At 39.3% G+C, this 17121-nt stretch overlaps 2 protein-coding genes across 11 annotated transcripts in view; both read left to right on the forward strand.

The window, feature by feature from the left end:
* Positions 1–1934: 1934 nt before the first annotated feature.
* cox4i1 (cytochrome c oxidase subunit 4I1) lies at positions 1935–12814 on the forward strand. The gene is made up of 5 exons (XM_084124103.1): positions 1935–2326; positions 3150–3226; positions 11975–12139; positions 12226–12357; positions 12504–12814. Exons 1-5 carry the CDS (start codon positions 2229–2231, stop codon positions 12638–12640), a joined length of 609 nt encoding a protein of 202 aa, XP_083980229.1. The 5' UTR covers positions 1935–2228; the 3' UTR covers positions 12641–12814.
* Positions 12815–13754: 940 nt separating this feature from the next.
* Positions 13755–17121, forward strand: part of dusp22a (dual specificity phosphatase 22a) — a 164058-nt gene continuing 160691 nt past the window's right edge. For 5 of the 10 annotated variants that reach the window (XM_084123521.1, XM_084123523.1, XM_084123522.1 and 2 more), the window contains exon 1: positions 13755–14022. In XM_084123521.1, coding sequence (XP_083979647.1) covers positions 14002–14022 — 21 coding nt within the window. In that variant the 5' untranslated portion in view covers positions 13755–14001. The remainder of the gene's footprint in view (positions 14023–17121) is intronic. The other 5 variants (XM_084123524.1, XM_084123517.1, XM_084123515.1 and 2 more) reach the window with 1 other exon arrangement.

The following is a 17121-nucleotide window of genomic DNA, read 5'->3' on the forward strand; positions in this document are numbered from 1 at the left end:
AAACGCGACCCGGTTTGGCAAACTTGCATAGTGTGGTTATAGCAGATATAGGGCTGCAAAGCGAATCCAGAAGTGCCTTTCACCCTGTTACGACTTGATGAACCACTGATACGATTTTGGAAACATTATTTTAAGGTAAAAAATGTTACTTAGTGTTGCTTTAACTTACAAGGTTTGGATTTTGGAATCCAATTTTGGAGCCTCTGTTGCTGCCTGTATAATAATGTTATTTATCTCTATACTTAATTCCTCAACATTTTGATCATTTCTAACCCGCGTCAACCAGCTCTCACTGATTTCACTAAACTTCTCCCAGTCAGCTTCTTCCAACTTCCATCTCCCCTCCCTCATTACCTTTTCTACAATCAATTCCATCTCTGTATGAATTATTATAGGATAATGATCACTTCCCATAGTTATTTCTTTCCTTACTTCCCACCTGCATTTCTTAGCAATTGCTACTGTAGCTAGCGTAATGTCTACTGTAGACTCTGTTCCCCTTGCTATGTCTATCCTTGTACCAGTTCCATAATTTAAACAAACTAGTTCTTTCTCTTCCATAAATTCTTCCACAATGTTCCCATTATTGTCATCCTTAATTCCTCATACTATGCTATGTGCATTAAAATCCTTACACCAAATAACTTTTCCACTTAAATCTCCCCAAATGTCTTCCAGGTGCCCAATCTCCAACTGCCTACAAGGATTGTAGAAGTTAATTATTTTCACACTTCCCTCACTTGTCCATATCTGCACTACAATAAATTCCCACTCATTTCCTTTCCTTAATTCCCTAAGGAAATTTATTTCCACATCTTCCACATCAGTTTTTCAAGGTGATTTCTTTCTCTTTTAAAAAGGCTTTAAAAAGGGGCTTTATGTTACATTTGATCTGTTTCTGTGTTTTGCTTGAGTTGGACTCTTTGTTTAAGTTTCCACTTCTTGATAAAATATATGAGTGCTTTTAGTGTTTTAAGTAATGTGCAGCCTATACATATCCAGCCAGTAGCTATATCACCATGTAGCCCAAGACTGGTTGCCTACTGAAGCTACGGTAAGCAGGGCTGAGCCTGGTCAGTACCTGAATGGGAGACCTCCTGAGAAATCCAGGTTGCTGCTGGTAGAGGTGTTAGTGAGGCCAGCAGGGGGTGCTATCCCTGTGGTGTGTGGGTCCTAACGCCCCAGTATAGTGATGGGGACACTATACTGTCAAAGAGCACCATCCTTCGGATGAGACGTTAAACCGAGGTCCTGACTCTCTGTAGTCATTAAAAAATTCCAGTATGTCCATCGGAAAAAAGAGTAGGGGTTTAACACCGGCATCCTGGCCAAATTTGCCCATTGGCCTCTGTCCATCATGGCCTCCTAATCATCCCTATATACTGATTGGCTTCATCAGTCGGTCTCCACTCCACCAATAAGCTGGTGTGTGTTGGGTGTTCTGGAGCAATATGTCGTCGAATGTAACAAATGTAAATGTAACGAATTATATCTGTTCACATCTCAAAGAATTTGTTTTGGGGTTGTATGGTGCTGTACATCACTCACACTAAAATCAATGAACTGCCATCAGAAATGTCACAGAATTGTGCAGTCTATATGGCTGTAAAAACCACCAAGGTATAAAATCCCAGACGAATTGGTATAACCTTTCAGAGGCGAGAAAGTGCTTTGTGTTTGTATAACTCAATATGCAGTATGAGGAATTAGCCTATCACATTAATGATAAACTAAATGCTGTTGTCTTCTAACGTCTATTGTAGATATGTGAATAATTAGGTAGCAGACGCACAGTCAACCTGCTCTCGAGTAGTCACAGATCTGATTTGACTGTTCCTATATGACGGACGGCTTATGTAGGCCTACAGCAGCTTATAGAGACATAAATAGCCTAATGAGACGCAACCTTATTCACAGCAGCACCATTTTTACGTGAATGAAAGCGAGGCTGTGAGGAATAGACATACATCTCTTCAGCAGTTTAATATGTTTTTTGATGTGTTTTTGGATTGATCTGCTGAAACACTGCAAAAATACCTGTCATGGCGTTGCTCTAAAATGAATAGGTCGGTTTCAGAGAAGGGAACTGTAATAATCTTAATGTAAGCAATTATTTTTATTTTTATTCATACACGTTTTATATACATTTTTTGTATGCACAACAATATATAAAACACAATATGATGTAAAATATATGATTTGAACATTTGAACAATCCGTCATCCATAATGATCTGCCCATCTATTTCCTGTTCGCGTCACTCACTCTCTGACTCTGACTCACTTCCTTTATCCTACCCTGAGCGAGCGACAAACGGAGGCGCTAGGTCTGTGAGACATAATTATTTTTATTTTTTGCGGATTTATCTTGATAGCCGTGGTTTCTTCAATGTCAGAATCAGTAAAGCTTTGTTTATTTTGCTTTGTGTGTCGAGCGAGCGATTGAGAATTTTTGAAATTGTGGTAGTGACATTGAGGTTACTGCGGATGGTGACTGGTGCTATATTTTAGCATTAGCAGTAGACCGGTACATGTGTCCTAATCTATCCAGCACGGTATTAAAACAGATTAAAATAGACTTTAGGTTACACACTCACGGTGTTCATTGATTTATTATGTGCATTATAGTGTTAAATGTAATGCTTATTTTGTTTAAAAACTTCTTATAAAGATATGACCTTGTAATGTTAGTTAGCCGGTGTCATGACAAATCGGGCCATGTACATGTAGCCTAGTATGTGCTCCCTTACCTTTTTTAAGGTATAAATTGTGTGGCGGTACCATGGTGAAGTGAAAAAAAAAAAAAAAATCAAACTACTTGTATAGCATATTCATATACCGTTGTATTTATATGTTAGTACTATATGCTTAATACAAAATATTGACCTGTCAGTTTTTTTTAATTTGTGAACGACTTATCACATCATTTTTAATGTTTCTCAGGAGACCACAAACACATGCATCAACAATGTACACATAATATGAGTTTAAATACAGATCATACTGGTAACTGGTGTAGAATATTTTTTTTGTTTTGTTAAATTTGTTTCCTTTTAAAGAAGTTATTTAATGTTTATTTTTTAGTTGTGATTCTCTAGAAAGAAGAATAGTAGTTTCTCATTAACTTTTTGTGTCGTTGCTCTCACACAGAATGTTGGCAACCAGAGCACTTCGTCTTGTTGGTAAACGGGCCTTATCCACTTCCATCTGCCTTCGTGGTGGGCATGGTAAGTTGCATGCAAACCGTACCACTTGCCTCAGCTGGTACATATATATATATATATATATATATATATATATATATATATATATATATATATTAGGGGTGTGCAAAGCAGCCGGTTTTTGTATCTGTATTTGTATTTGTTGAGGGGGGAAAAGTATTTGTATTTGTATTTGTATTCGAGTAAAATTCAAAATAGGTGTAAAAATCCAGTTTTTTTGCGTTACACTTCTAATTTACGTTATAGTGCAAGTATTCTTTAATTATATCCATTATAATAATTATGGATATGCAATATTGGTTGATGTTTTTCCATAAATCCAGCAATGAACATGTAACAAGGAATGTCATTGAAAAGAAAATAACATAACAACCATTACCTATGTTAACGTTACTCTGTCAACAGCCTATTGTCTAAATTACCGAGCTAACAGAGCTACTAGTGTTGTCACGGTACCAAAATTTCAGTATTCGGTACCAATACCAGTGAAAATCCACGGTTCTCGGTACCAATTTCGGTATCAAAGCTTAATTTAGATTAAATTTAGATATATTAAAGATTATATCACGGTTACAAAGATAGAAACTGTAGTATTATTTTATTATCTACATTAGATAAAATGACCTAACAATAAATAAGTTATATACTGTCGCAATTATTCTCCTTGGGGTTAATTTTTAAAATACATTTTTAAAATCGAAAGTTAACATTATTTATGTTAACATTATTTATGTTAACATTATTTAATGCACAATGAATGAAGTGAACAAACATGACCAGTGTGTTTGTATTAAATAACATTCACAAACATTAATTGATGTTGTAAAAATATATTGTTCACTCAATGTGTTGTTGTAGATAACGCATTAAGTAATGTTAATGAATGGTATCTTATTGTAGTGTTACCAAACTATACAGGAGATAAAACGTGTTTTATTTGACTTGACTGTACTTTTATTTAATCCAAAACTGCATTCATATTTAATTTTAAAAGGGCTTTTTAAACCTGCTAAGACTTATCCAGCCAAGAATAAGCCTAGAACTGCTTTTCTGACGGACTGATATTAATGACGGCTTTTTATTTCATTTCTCATCTCCATAAATATATCTAAAGCTAATGCAAGGGCTAGAAATTAATTAATTATTTGCTGATACTTCCTCGTCATCATGGAGAGCGCAGTTCGCACCGCTTTCTCCTTTCCACAAGCTCTCTCGTGGCGTCTGTCGTTGCTATGCAACCGTCGACATAGACGCGCCTGGAAAAACACGCGCCTACATTTGAAATCTGCACGCGCAGAAAACGCGCTATGTGAACGGCCCCTTATGACAACGTGACATTAGCCTAATCCAAAATATTTCTTTTCTTATCAGCAAGTGGATTTACAGCCACCACATCAGCAGCGCCGCCGGTCGCCATGTCTCATGAGGAAACGCAGATTTTTGATATAAAGTTTTTCTTGTTCCCGAATACAAATATTTTTAAAGTATTTGTTCGAAATAAGTATTCGGAAAAAACACATTATTTGTGCCTTTCCGAATACCGTATTCGGGTTCGGCTCCACCCCTAATATATATATATATATATACAGTGAGGAAAATAAGTATTTGAACACCCTGCCATTTTGCAAGTTCTCCCACTTGGAAATCATGGAGGGGTCTGAAATTGTCATCGTAGGTGCATGTCCACTGTGAGAGACATAATCTAAAAAAAAAAAATCCAGAAATCACAATATATTATTTATTTGTATGATACAGCTGCAAATAAGTATTTGAACACCTGTCTATCAGCTAGAATTCTGACCCTCAAAGACCTGTTAGTCTGCCTTTAAAATGTCCACCTCCACTCTATTTATTATCCTAAATTAGATGCACCTGTTTGAGGTCGTTAGCTGCATAAAGACACCTGTCCACCCCATACAATCAGTAAGAATCCAACTACTAACATGGCCAAGACCAAAGAGCTGTCCAAAGACACTAGAGACAAAATTGTACACCTCCACAAGGCTGGAAAGGGCTACGGGGAAATTGCCAAGCAGCTTGGTGAAAAAAGGTCCACTGTTGGAGCAATCATTAGAAAATGGAAGAAGCTAAACATGACTGTCAATCTCCCTCGGACTGGGGCTCCATGCAAGATCTCACCTCGTGGGGTCTCAATGATCCTAAGAAAGGTGAGAAATCAGCCCAGAACTACACGGGAGGAGCTGGTCAATGACCTGAAAAGAGCTGGGACCACCGTTTCCAAGGTTACTGTTGGTAATACACTAAGACGTCATGGTTTGAAATCATGCATGGCACGGAAGGTTCCCCTGCTTAAACCAGCACATGTCAAGGCCCGTCTTAAGTTTGCCAATGACCATTTGGATGATCCAGAGGAGTCATGGGAGAAAGTCATGTGGTCAGATGAGACCAAAATAGAACTTTTTGGTCATAATTCCACTAAACGTGTTTGGAGGAAGAAGAATGATGAGTACCATCCCAAGAACACCATCCCTACTGTGAAGCATGGGGGTGGTAGCATCATGCTTTGGGGGTGTTTTTCTGCACATGGGACAGGGCGACTGCACTGTATTAAGGAGAGGATGACCGGGGCCATGTATTGCGAGATTTTGGGGAACAACCTCCTTCCCTCAGTTAGAGCATTGAAGATGGGTCGAGGCTGGGTCTTCCAACATGACAATGACCCGAAGCACACAGCCAGGATAACCAAGGAGTGGCTCTGTAAGAAGCATATCAAGGTTCTGGCGTGGCCTAGCCAGTCTCCAGACCTAAACCCAATAGAGAATCTTTGGAGGGAGCTCAAACTCCGTGTTTCTCAGCGAGAGCCCAGAAACCTGACTGATCTAGAGAAGATCTGTGTGGAGGAGTGGGCCAAAATCCCTCCTGCAGTGTGTGCAAACCTGGTGAAAAACTACAGGAAACGTTTGACCTCTGTAATTGCAAACAAAGGCTACTGTACCAAATATTAACATTGATTTTCTCAGGTGTTCAAATACTTATTTGCCGCTGTATCATACAAATAAATAGTTAAAAAATCATATATTGTGATTTCTGGATTTTTTTTTTAGATTGTCTCTCACAGTGGACATGCACCTACGATGACAATTTCAGACCCCTCCATGATTTCCAAGTGGGAGAACTTGGAAAATAGCAGGGTGTTCAAATACTTATTTTCCTCACTGTATAGCCTCATAGCATAATTGCCTAAGAAATAATTAATTAAAAAATGACTTAGGCAATTATGCTATGAGGCTAACTATATATATATATATACACTGCTCAAAAAAATAAAGGGAACACTTTTTAATCAGAGAATAGCATCAAGTCAGTTAAACTCCTGGGATATTGATTTGGTCAGTTAAGTAACAGAGGGGGTTGGTAATCAGTTTCAGCTGCTTTAGTGTTAATGAAATTAACAGCAGGTGCACTAGATGGGCAACAGTGAGACAACCCCCAAAACAGGAATGGTTTTACAGGTGGAGGCCACTGACATTTTTTCCCTACTCATCTTTTCAGACTGTTTTTCACCAGTTTTGCATTTGGCTAGGGTCAGTGTCACTACTGGTAGCATGAGGCGATACCTGGACCCTACAGAGGTTGCGCAGGCAGTCCAGCTCCTTCAGGATGGCTCATCAATACGTGCCATTGCCAGAAGGTTTACTGTGTCTCCCAGCACAGTCTCAAGAGCATGGAGGAGATTCCAGGAAGACAGACACAGCTACTCTAGGAGAGCTGGACAGGGCGGTAGAAGGTCCTTAACCCATCAGCAGGACCGGTATCTGCTCCTTTGTGCGAGGAGGAACATGATGAGCACTGCCAGAACCCTACAAAATGACCTCCAGCAGGCCACTGGTGTGAATGTCTCTGACCAAACAATCAGAAACAGACTTCATGAGGGTGGCCTGAGGGCCCGACGTCTTCTAGTGGGCCCTGTGCTCACTGCCCAGCACCAGGGAGCTCGATTGGCATTTCCCATTGAACACCAGAATTGGCAGGTCCGCCACTGGTGCCCTGTGGTTTTCACAAATGAGAGCAGGTTCACCCTGAGCACGTGACAGACAGGAAAGGGTCTGGAGAAGCCGTGGAGAATGTTATGCTGCCTGTAACATCGTTCAGCATGACCGGTTTGGTGGTGGGTCAGTGAGGGTCTGGGGAGGCATATCCATGGAGGGACGCACAGACCTCTGCAGGCTAGACAATGGCACCCTGACTGCCATTAGGTATCGGGATGAAATCCTTGGATCATTGTCAGACCCTATGCTGGTGCAGTGGGTCCTGGGTTCCTCCTGGTGCACAACAATGCCCGGCCTCATGTGGCGAGAGCATGCAGGCAGTTCCTCGAGGATGAAGGAATGATACCATTGAAGGGCCACCACGCTCACCTGACCTACATCCAATAGAACACCTCTGGGACATTGTGTTTCGGTCCATCTGACATCACCTGGTTGCACCTCAGACTGTCCAGGAGCTCAGTGATGCGCTGGTCCAGATCTGGGAGGAAATACCCCAGGACACGATCCGTCGTCTCAGTATGAGCATGTCCCGACGTTGTCAGGCATGCATACAAGCACGTGGGGGCCATACAAACTACTGAGAACCATTTTGAGTTGCTGCAATGAAATTTCAGCAAAATTGACAAGCCTGCTGCATCATTTTTTCACTTAGATTTCCGGGGTGTCTTTGAATTCAATCCTCTGTAGGTTGATTATTTTCATTTCCATCAAACGATGTGGCATCCTTTTGTTCATAACACATTACCCAGTTCATATTAGTATAGATATCCAGTACTGCTCAAAAAAATTAAAGGAACACTTTGAAAACACATCAGATCTCAATGGGGAAAAATATCATGCTGGATATCTATACTAATATGGACTGGGTAATGTGTTATGAACGAAAGGATGCCACATCGTTTGATGGAAATGAAAATAATCAACCTACAGAGGATTGAATTCAAAGACACCCCGGAAATCTAAGTGAAAAAATGATGCAGCAGGCTTGTCAATTTTGCTGAAATTTCATTGCAGCAACTCAAAATGGTTCTCAGTAGTTTGTATGGCCCCCACGTGCTTGTATGCATGCCTGACAACGTCGGGACATGCTCCTACTGAGACGACGGATGGTGTCCTGGGGTATTTCCTCCCAGATCTGGACCAGCGCATCACTGAGCTCCTGGACAGTCTGAGGTGCAACCAGGTGATGTCAGATGGACCGAAACACAATGTCCCAGAGGTGTTCTATTGGATGTAAGTCAGGTGAGCGTGGTGGTCCTTCAATGGTATCATTCCTTCATCCTCGAGGAACTGCCTGCATGCTCTCGCCACATGAGGCCGGGCATTGTTGTGCACCAGGAGGAACCCAGGACCCACTGCACCAGCATAGGGTCTGACAATGGATCCAAGGATTTCATCCCGATACCTAATGGCAGTCAGGGTGCCATTGTCTAGCCTGCAGAGGTCTGTGCATCCCTCCATGGATATGCCTCCCCAGACCCTCACTGACCCACCACCAAACCGGTCATGCTGAACGATGTTACAGGCAGCATAACATTCTCCACGGCTTCTCCAGACCCTTTCCTGTCTGTCACGTGCTCAGGGTGAACCTGCTCTCATTTGTGAAAACCACAGGGCACCAGTGGCGGACCTGCCAATTCTGGTGTTCAATGGGAAATGCCAATCGAGCTCCCTGGTGCTGGGCAGTGAGCACAGGGCCCACTAGAAGACGTCGGGCCCTCAGGCCACCCTCATGAAGTCTGTTTCTGATTGTTTGGTCAGAGACATTCACACCAGTGGCCTGATGGAGGTCATTTTGTAGGGTTCTGGCAGTGCTCATCATGTTCCTCCTCGCACAAAGGAGCAGATACCGGTCCTGCTGATGGGTTAAGGACCTTCTACGGCCCTGTCCAGCTCTCCTAGAGTAGCTGTCTGTCTTCCTGGAATCTCCTCCATGCTCTTGAGACTGTGCTGGGAGACACAGCAAACCTTCTGGCAATGGCACGTATTGATGAGCCATCCTGAAGGAGCTGGACTGCCTGCGCAACCTCTGTAGGGTCCAGGTATCGCCTCATGCTACCAGTAGTGACACTGACCCTAGCCAAATGCAAAACTGGTGAAAAACAGTCTGAAAAGATGAGTAGGGAAAAAATGTCAGTGGCCTCCACCTGTAAAACCATTCCTGTTTTGGGGGTTGTCTCACTGTTGCCCATCTAGTGCACCTGCTGTTAATTTCATTAACACTAAAGCAGCTGAAACTGATTACCAACCCCCTCTGTTACTTAACTGACCAGGGGCCGTATTCACAAAGAATTTTAAGGCTAAAAGTAGCTCCTAACTGGCGAATTTAGGAGCAACTCCTAAAAATAATGGGCGTGTCACTCGTAACTTTAGGACTCCAAATTTTTTTGACTAAGAGTAATTCATGAAGCATTTTAGCCCTAAAAGTAGCACCTAAGCCTGGGACAGCTTAAAAGAAGTAGAGAGGACTCCTAACTCACTATGACCTATTCACAAACCGCTTTTCGTGGTATTTCACGTTGCGATGTTTTGAAATGCGTATGCGGCGGCTACAGGAGCTTCCGATCGCGAGGGAACAATTTTGCATTGTAGGCATAACTATGGATGCAATAACGCCACCAACAACAACCAAAACTAGGCTACTCATTGCATGTAAATTAATTGTAACGTTTCATTGTGAATCAAATTAAAATGTTCTTCTCTTTGCAAACGTAGGCAGAGGCATATAGTGACAGATTAATTCAATAATGTTGCAAAGATATTGCATCAATCCATATGTTTCATTAGGCTACTAGGCTATTTGTTTTGCCTTACTCTTTATTCATTTAGGCTATTTATTCAGTTATTCATCATCTTCCGTCCTTCGCACTACTTGTGTAGCGCACGCATTCTCAGACCTGTCACTCATCATCATAGGGGTGATGTTTGGAATCATTCCCGCGTTACAATCATCAGCCAATCAAGGTGGTCACTTCAGTCAAGCTCGTGCATGAGTAATGACGTCATCCATAGCAACGAAGACTCTTAGTTTAGGAGTTGTCATTATTCTTTACTAAGAGTAGGTCTGAAAGGCGTTGTGAATAACTTTTAAGAGAAAACTCCTAGCTAAAATCTTTTAGTGCGATTTAGGAGTACTCCTAGTGGTAAGATAAAATGCTTTGTGAATACGGCCCCAGATCAATATCCCAGGAGTTTAACTGACTTGATGCTATTCTCTGATTAAAAAGTGTTCCCTTTATTTTTTTGAGCAGTGTGTATATGTGTATATATGTATATATGTATATATATGTATATATATGTATATATATATATATATATATATATATATATATATATATATATATATATATATATATATATATATATATATATATATATAGGGTGTAATGGTACATAGAAGTCACAGTTCGGTACGTACCTCGGTTTTGGGGTCACTGTTCGATACGAGTTTGGTACAACAGAAAAAAGCAACAAATCCAAAATGCTAGGGTTCTTTTCATTTGTTTTGAACATACAGTTGTGCAAATTACAGTTTGTTCCACCTAGTGGCATTTAGTCCCCTCTGAGGTAGTTGGTACAGTACAGCCTCCTTTAGTGTAAACAGAATTGCAGTCTTGCATAGGTTTTTTTTTTTTTGTAGGGCTGATAAAAAACAAAAGGTATTTGGTCACAATTAGCTAGAAAACTGAAAAGCATCTCTTGTGTTATAAAAGTACAAAATAAATTGAATAATAAAAAATAAAACTTGTGCAGGAATTAGTTAGACTTTACGCTTGAGTTCATTAACATGCAGTTACAATGGCGGATATACAAGGTTCAATATTACATTTTTCAAGAAATCACAGAGAGATGAGCTAAAACAAAATGTGCCATCTACATTCTGAGCCTACTTCACCTTTCTACTAGGAGACAGTAACTAAGTGGCACCTGAAGCTTCCCATTTCCAGGACATGCGTATTTAATCACTGGACTTCCATGACACAAATCGGCTCAATGCCAAATGATTCTGTCTCATTATAACAATGGAAACAACTTAAAATACTCTGTCATTTATGGTCATATAGAGAAGAGTAAGAAACTGTAAAGGGTCCATTTTTATTTGTGTACACTCACAATAATAATAATAATTAAAAAAACATTGTGCTTTTGTAAAATAGTTTGTCATTGTACTCTTTTGTGTTTTTCATTAAGAATAATAACGAACCCACTATTCAAGCAAATGCCGCCCCCGAATTGTTGCTAATTCGAGTAAAATGCGTACGGCCGTACGGGCAATCGTGTTCACTGGCGCGAAGTGAGCGGAGGAGAGTGAGTGTTTTAAATTCATTCCTATGGAAGTTGAGTTGAGTTGAGAGCAAGTGTTTTCAGTTCATTCCTGTGAGCTTAAAGCTCAACTTCCATAGGAATGAACTGAAAAAAGTTTGCTCTGCTTCGCGCCAGTGGACATGCTTCGTAGGTGATTTAAAAGCAAGGTGGAAAAAAGGGGGAAACTCTTTTATTGCCGGTAAGGAACAATTTCCTTACCGTCACATCCCATATATATATATATATATATATATATATATATATATATATATATATATATATATATATATATATATATATATATATATATATATATATATATATTTATTATTATTATTTTTATTTTTTTTTTTTATTTATTTTTTTTTTTTACCAACAAAGGTATAACTAAAAGAATGCTTTGTATGAATTGTGATTGTTTTAATTGTCATCTCAGGAGTTGCTAAGGTTGAGGACTACACACTCCCAGCATACTTTGATCGGCGGGAGAACCCCCTTCCTGACATCAAGTTTGTGCAGCAGCTGAGTCCTGAACAGAAGTCTCTGAAGGAAAAAGAGAAGGGATCCTGGGCTGTGCTGTCCAAAGAGGAAAAGATTGCATGTGTGTGATATAATTATTCTTGAAGACTTCTTTGTTGGTTTCGAATTTCTACTTTAATATATTGATTACATACATTTTTATTTCAGTGTATCGTATCAGCTTCAAAGAGAGCTTCGCTGAAATGGAAAAGGGAACAGGAGAGTGGAAATCAGTAGTTGCAGGAATTTTCTTTTTCATTGGCTTCACTGGCCTAGTTGTATTGTGGCAGAGGAAGTATGGTAAGTAAAAAAAAAAAAAAAAATTGTATTGACTTTATCATGCCTCATAAAAAGTATTGTTGATCATCTCATCCCGGATCATACTTGTGTACAGTTATTGAAGGTGGAAACATCAAATTATTGTATGTCCTTTGTCTTCCGTTTAGTTTATGGAGATGTCCCACATACCTTTGACCCCGAACACAAGCAGAAGGAGCTCCAGAGGATGTTGGATATGAGGATCAACCCTGTGGAGGGCTTTTCTGCCAAATGGGACTATGAAAACAATGCTTGGAAGAAATAAATAGTTCTGTACAATGTTGATCTGTTGGACCAGGCCCACCCCGTCTAACCAATCATCCAATAAACAGATATGTCTGTATTTATCAATTTGTCCACCTTTTACCTCAAAATGATTTTGGAAGATTGCTTCCTCTTATGGTTCTGTATCATAAATAAAATTCCAATATGTATCAAAGTGATTGTGTTCTCATTTTGTCTGTCCACATACTTGTGCAGTATTTTTATTTTTTAGATTGTTTTAAGTCACCATGAAATCAAAATTGACAATTCTTATTTTTAATTAAATATTGCTGTATTTATTATAAATTATCAGTGCACTTTTTTTTTTTTTTTTTTTTATAATACATGTGCCCTTATAATATTTCATCAAAATAACTTAACCCTCCATCTTGCAACAACAACTCTGATGACGTTTACCTGAGCAAGGGGAGGACAACTTGTCACTCACGAGATTGCAGCAATGACAAATAATCCAATCTATTCTGGATGGACAAAATCAATTCCCGTCCTACAATTTTTTTTTTTTAGAAGCTGTTAATATCACTCGGATATACATCACAATAGGGACAAAAGACTATCACAACTTCTGTTTCATGTGGAATTTACCATGCTTTAACAAAGCAGCAACTGGTAGATTTGAATGTCCTGGATCCTACATTTATTTAGGAATAATTTAATTAAAATACAATGCTATGGGATTAAAATACAGTTGCGTGTACTATTGTATAGATTTCAAATCTATACCTGCAGATGGCTATAGTACAGTGGTTTTAAGTCATGGTCCTGACCCACAGTACTTTATTTATTTTATTTTTTATTATCTCATTTATCCAAAATGCTTTGTTCATGGAGTTCTCTCTTAATGAGCGGAATATCTATTCTAAATCAATTGGATAAAATATAGAAGACAAAAAAATTCTCCAGGACCATAATTAATCACTGCATGAACGGTCTAAGGTTTTTATTTTATTTTTTATTTTTTTACCACTTGTCTGCCACGCTTTTGGTGTAGTCTGAGTGAGACAAGTTCTGTCCTATTGAGATACCATGACATTTTATGCCCAATTAGTTAAGTTCGGTCACGTTGTCACAGTCATGAAAGGGTTATTCACTCTGACGTCGAAAGATTTGATGTTTTGATTTCGACAGAATTCCGGAAGAACTAGGAAAAAAAAGACAATTCCGGAAGCCGTGTCACAGCAATTGTTTTCATTTAAATTCTCATTGAATTTAATTTGCTTTAATACCACTGAAAGTAGCGAAATATTTGTTTTAGTGACGTGTCGTTTCTCTGTAATGCAATGTTAAGTCTGAGGTCTTAATGCATGAAAACCACTATAACAGTCGTATGACCAATGAATCATGGGCAACGGAATGAATAAGGTAACCAGCATTAACATGTTTAAAAATCATTGCATGTTACGCGTTACAGTCGTGTCTGTTGGTGTCAAATGTCAGCATCTTTATTTATAAATGTGACATTTAAAGAGACGCATGACACGAAAAGCTGTAAACCGATTCTGATATAGAGATTAGGCTACACCAATCTGTTGTACATTTACTTTGTGATCGCAGTTATCCTTCATCCGCGTACTTTTTATTACTTAATTTTTAACCTTTCAATGTAAAAAGTGTGGTGGTACACGCACCGAGCAATCTCTAATGTTATTATTACGTAATAGTTTTATTTGGCCAGTGCCGCTTCGTGCTTCTGTGTCGGGTTATTGGTTTGCATGTAAAACGGAACAACGGGCATATATAACGTGTTTATGTGACTCATTTTTGTTGTTAGTCTTTTTATTAGTTAAATATGCAATTCATGCTTTAAGTGGCTATGACAAGCATCTGAAATTACTTTTTACCAACTTTTTTAAATATTTTTGGTTTGTGTGTATTAAGTATAAATTATAAATTATAACAGAACACTTAGGCTACATGTTCTGAAAAGAAAAAAGAAAAAAAACTGACAAGGGAAAAAGACATTATTGGTAGGAAGCAGTTACAATTTGATAGTTAAGATACAGTATATGGACAAAAGTATTGGGACACCAGACCATTACACCAGCAGGGACTGTAATGTCATTGCATTTTAAATACATAAAGGCACAGTATGTAGTTTTTTGCCACTAGAGGTCACCTATTCAAAACAAAGGCGTAGCTTGATGACGCAGAGATTGACCGCGGAATCATGGGAGTTGTTGTTTTCACCTCACAGCCGGTGGAAAAGAATCCGATGAGACTCGGCCAGAAACAATATTCATGGATGAGATTGTTAACGTTACTGTAGTATGAAGAAGAGCATCCCCAAGTGCTGTGGGAGTGGAACGAGGCCGCTGGAGCGATTGCTAATGAGAGATGAGCACGAGACACAGCTCGAGAGCAGCGGAACTTTTATTATATTACACTGCTTATGCTTCTTCAGGTCAAGCGTGTGTGGGGTAACGCAGCACTGTTTATCATTTACATTTGAATGTTGAAAATTATGTTATGACGTTACTCTGTGCGTTCGCTCCGCGGCTGCTATGAAACACTTGTTGCTCACTGCAGTAAGCTAGATCGATATTAGAATATCATTAATAAATGATGGATGGCTTGTGTTGCTAAATGGCATGCAATTAATTTTAAAACAAATTGTATGATGGAGAAAATGCTGCATGTTACTAAAAATAAAGCAGCATCTGATTATGTTATGTTAGCCACTTGACAAAATAGTGTTCCCTTTTGAGAACGGTCACTTCGTATTGCGTAGTTAATACGCAGTGGGGAAACTCCTTTCCTCGAAAAATATTGAATCTAATAATTTAAAACGCAGTGCAGCTGCACAGCGAACACAGCAGAGCGTCTAGCTCGCCTATTGGCTGTGCTGCGGCAACTGCACAACCTATGGCCAAGCGACCCAATCAATGATTTGGCGTCCAACACGTCAGAGTGCACCTAAATGGGCGTGGCCTTAGACTATAAAGGAAGCCCATTCTGGCCAATATAGCAGATTTTCTCTCCTTCAGCAACTCTTCACGTCTCTGACCTCCTCTGAAGCTTCGCGTCGAAACAAGTCAGAACAGCTAGAGCAAGCATTACATACAGCGGACAGCGCCTTCAACTCGCCTCGAAGCCGCTCCTCTTCTGTCAATGCTCTCCTGAGGCCATCCAGCGAGAAAGAACGCTATATCCTTTTACTGCTACTGTTGTGTTCGCTGCTGCAACACTCAGTTCTAAAATAAACAAATTTAGCGAGCGTTGTTTCAAATGCCTCGCCCCTCGTGCAGAGCACTATGGAAGTAAAATAATGTCAAATGTTTTTGAAATAAAAAGCCTGTTGAATTGCACTACTTGAAAAAAAATAGGCATTGCATTAACCATGCTTGCATTTTAATGCATTGTATTTTTAGGGCTTGCATTTTTTATGGGCTGAAATTCAACATGGTTGTATGAAAATGTGTGAAAAATTCATGTATTTTCAAACAGCTAGTTTTTTTGTTCTGAATTCGTATACTGCAAATATTCAGTTAAAAAAATACAGATTCAAGTTTTCAAGATGAAGAAATTCGGAACTTCAAATTCAGTTTTCTAAAATTCAAGTTCCAAAATTCAAGTTCCAAAATTCAAGTTCAAAAATTCAGATCTTACAGAAAGTAGGTCACAGGTCATCCACAGGGAAGAGTAAAGGATCTCAGATAAGTCGAACAGAGCATTTGCACTGCAGTGGTTTTCTGCCGCAAACGCGATGGTGGTTCAAGAGAATCCGTGTATCTTTCGTTCAGTCGTTTTTTTATTTAATATTAAGAGTAGAAAAATGAGAAAACAGCTTGAGTATTAGATTTCTAATATTCTAGTAATAATAGTCCGCTGCAGCAGTTGCACGGAGCTTACCGCGTGTATTGCAAATATAGGCTACATTTAATTTTCTCATCAAACATCTAGACCAGTGGTTCCCAAACCTGTCCTGAAGGACCCCCAACACTGCACGTTTTCTTTGTCTCCCTAATCAAACACACCTGATTCAACTCATCAGCTCATTATCACATGGGTTAATGAGCTGATGAGTTGAATCAGGTGTGTTTAATTAGGGAGACAAAGAAAACGTGCAGTGTTGGGGGTCCTTCAGGACAGGTTTGGGAACCACTGATCTAGACTAACGAATGGCTCGGTACAACAGAAGAGCTTAGAAAGGGCTTTTTCTCTGTGTAGACCAGCAGTTGGTCTGAATTTGCTATAACCTATAGCCTATTTTCCGGACTGTATAGGCTAAGTCACGTTTTATCATGAAACACGTTAAATAATCTAAATGTTGACTTTCAAAAGTAGGCGCGCCAAGAAGGCTATTCTCTGTATTTTGGTTCATTTTTGGTGAGCGCCAGAAAGATCTAAAGAGATCGAGACGCGCTAAAGCAGCTCATCATGTTGTTTTATTTATTTTTCAATGACATGATATTTTGTAGTCATTTTGAATGTACACAAATAAAAATATACATTTTACTGTTT

The sequence above is a fragment of the Abramis brama genome (genome assembly GCF_963993115.1).
Source record: "Abramis brama genome assembly, chromosome: 9".
Classification (NCBI taxonomy): Eukaryota; Metazoa; Chordata; class Actinopteri; order Cypriniformes; family Leuciscidae; genus Abramis; species Abramis brama.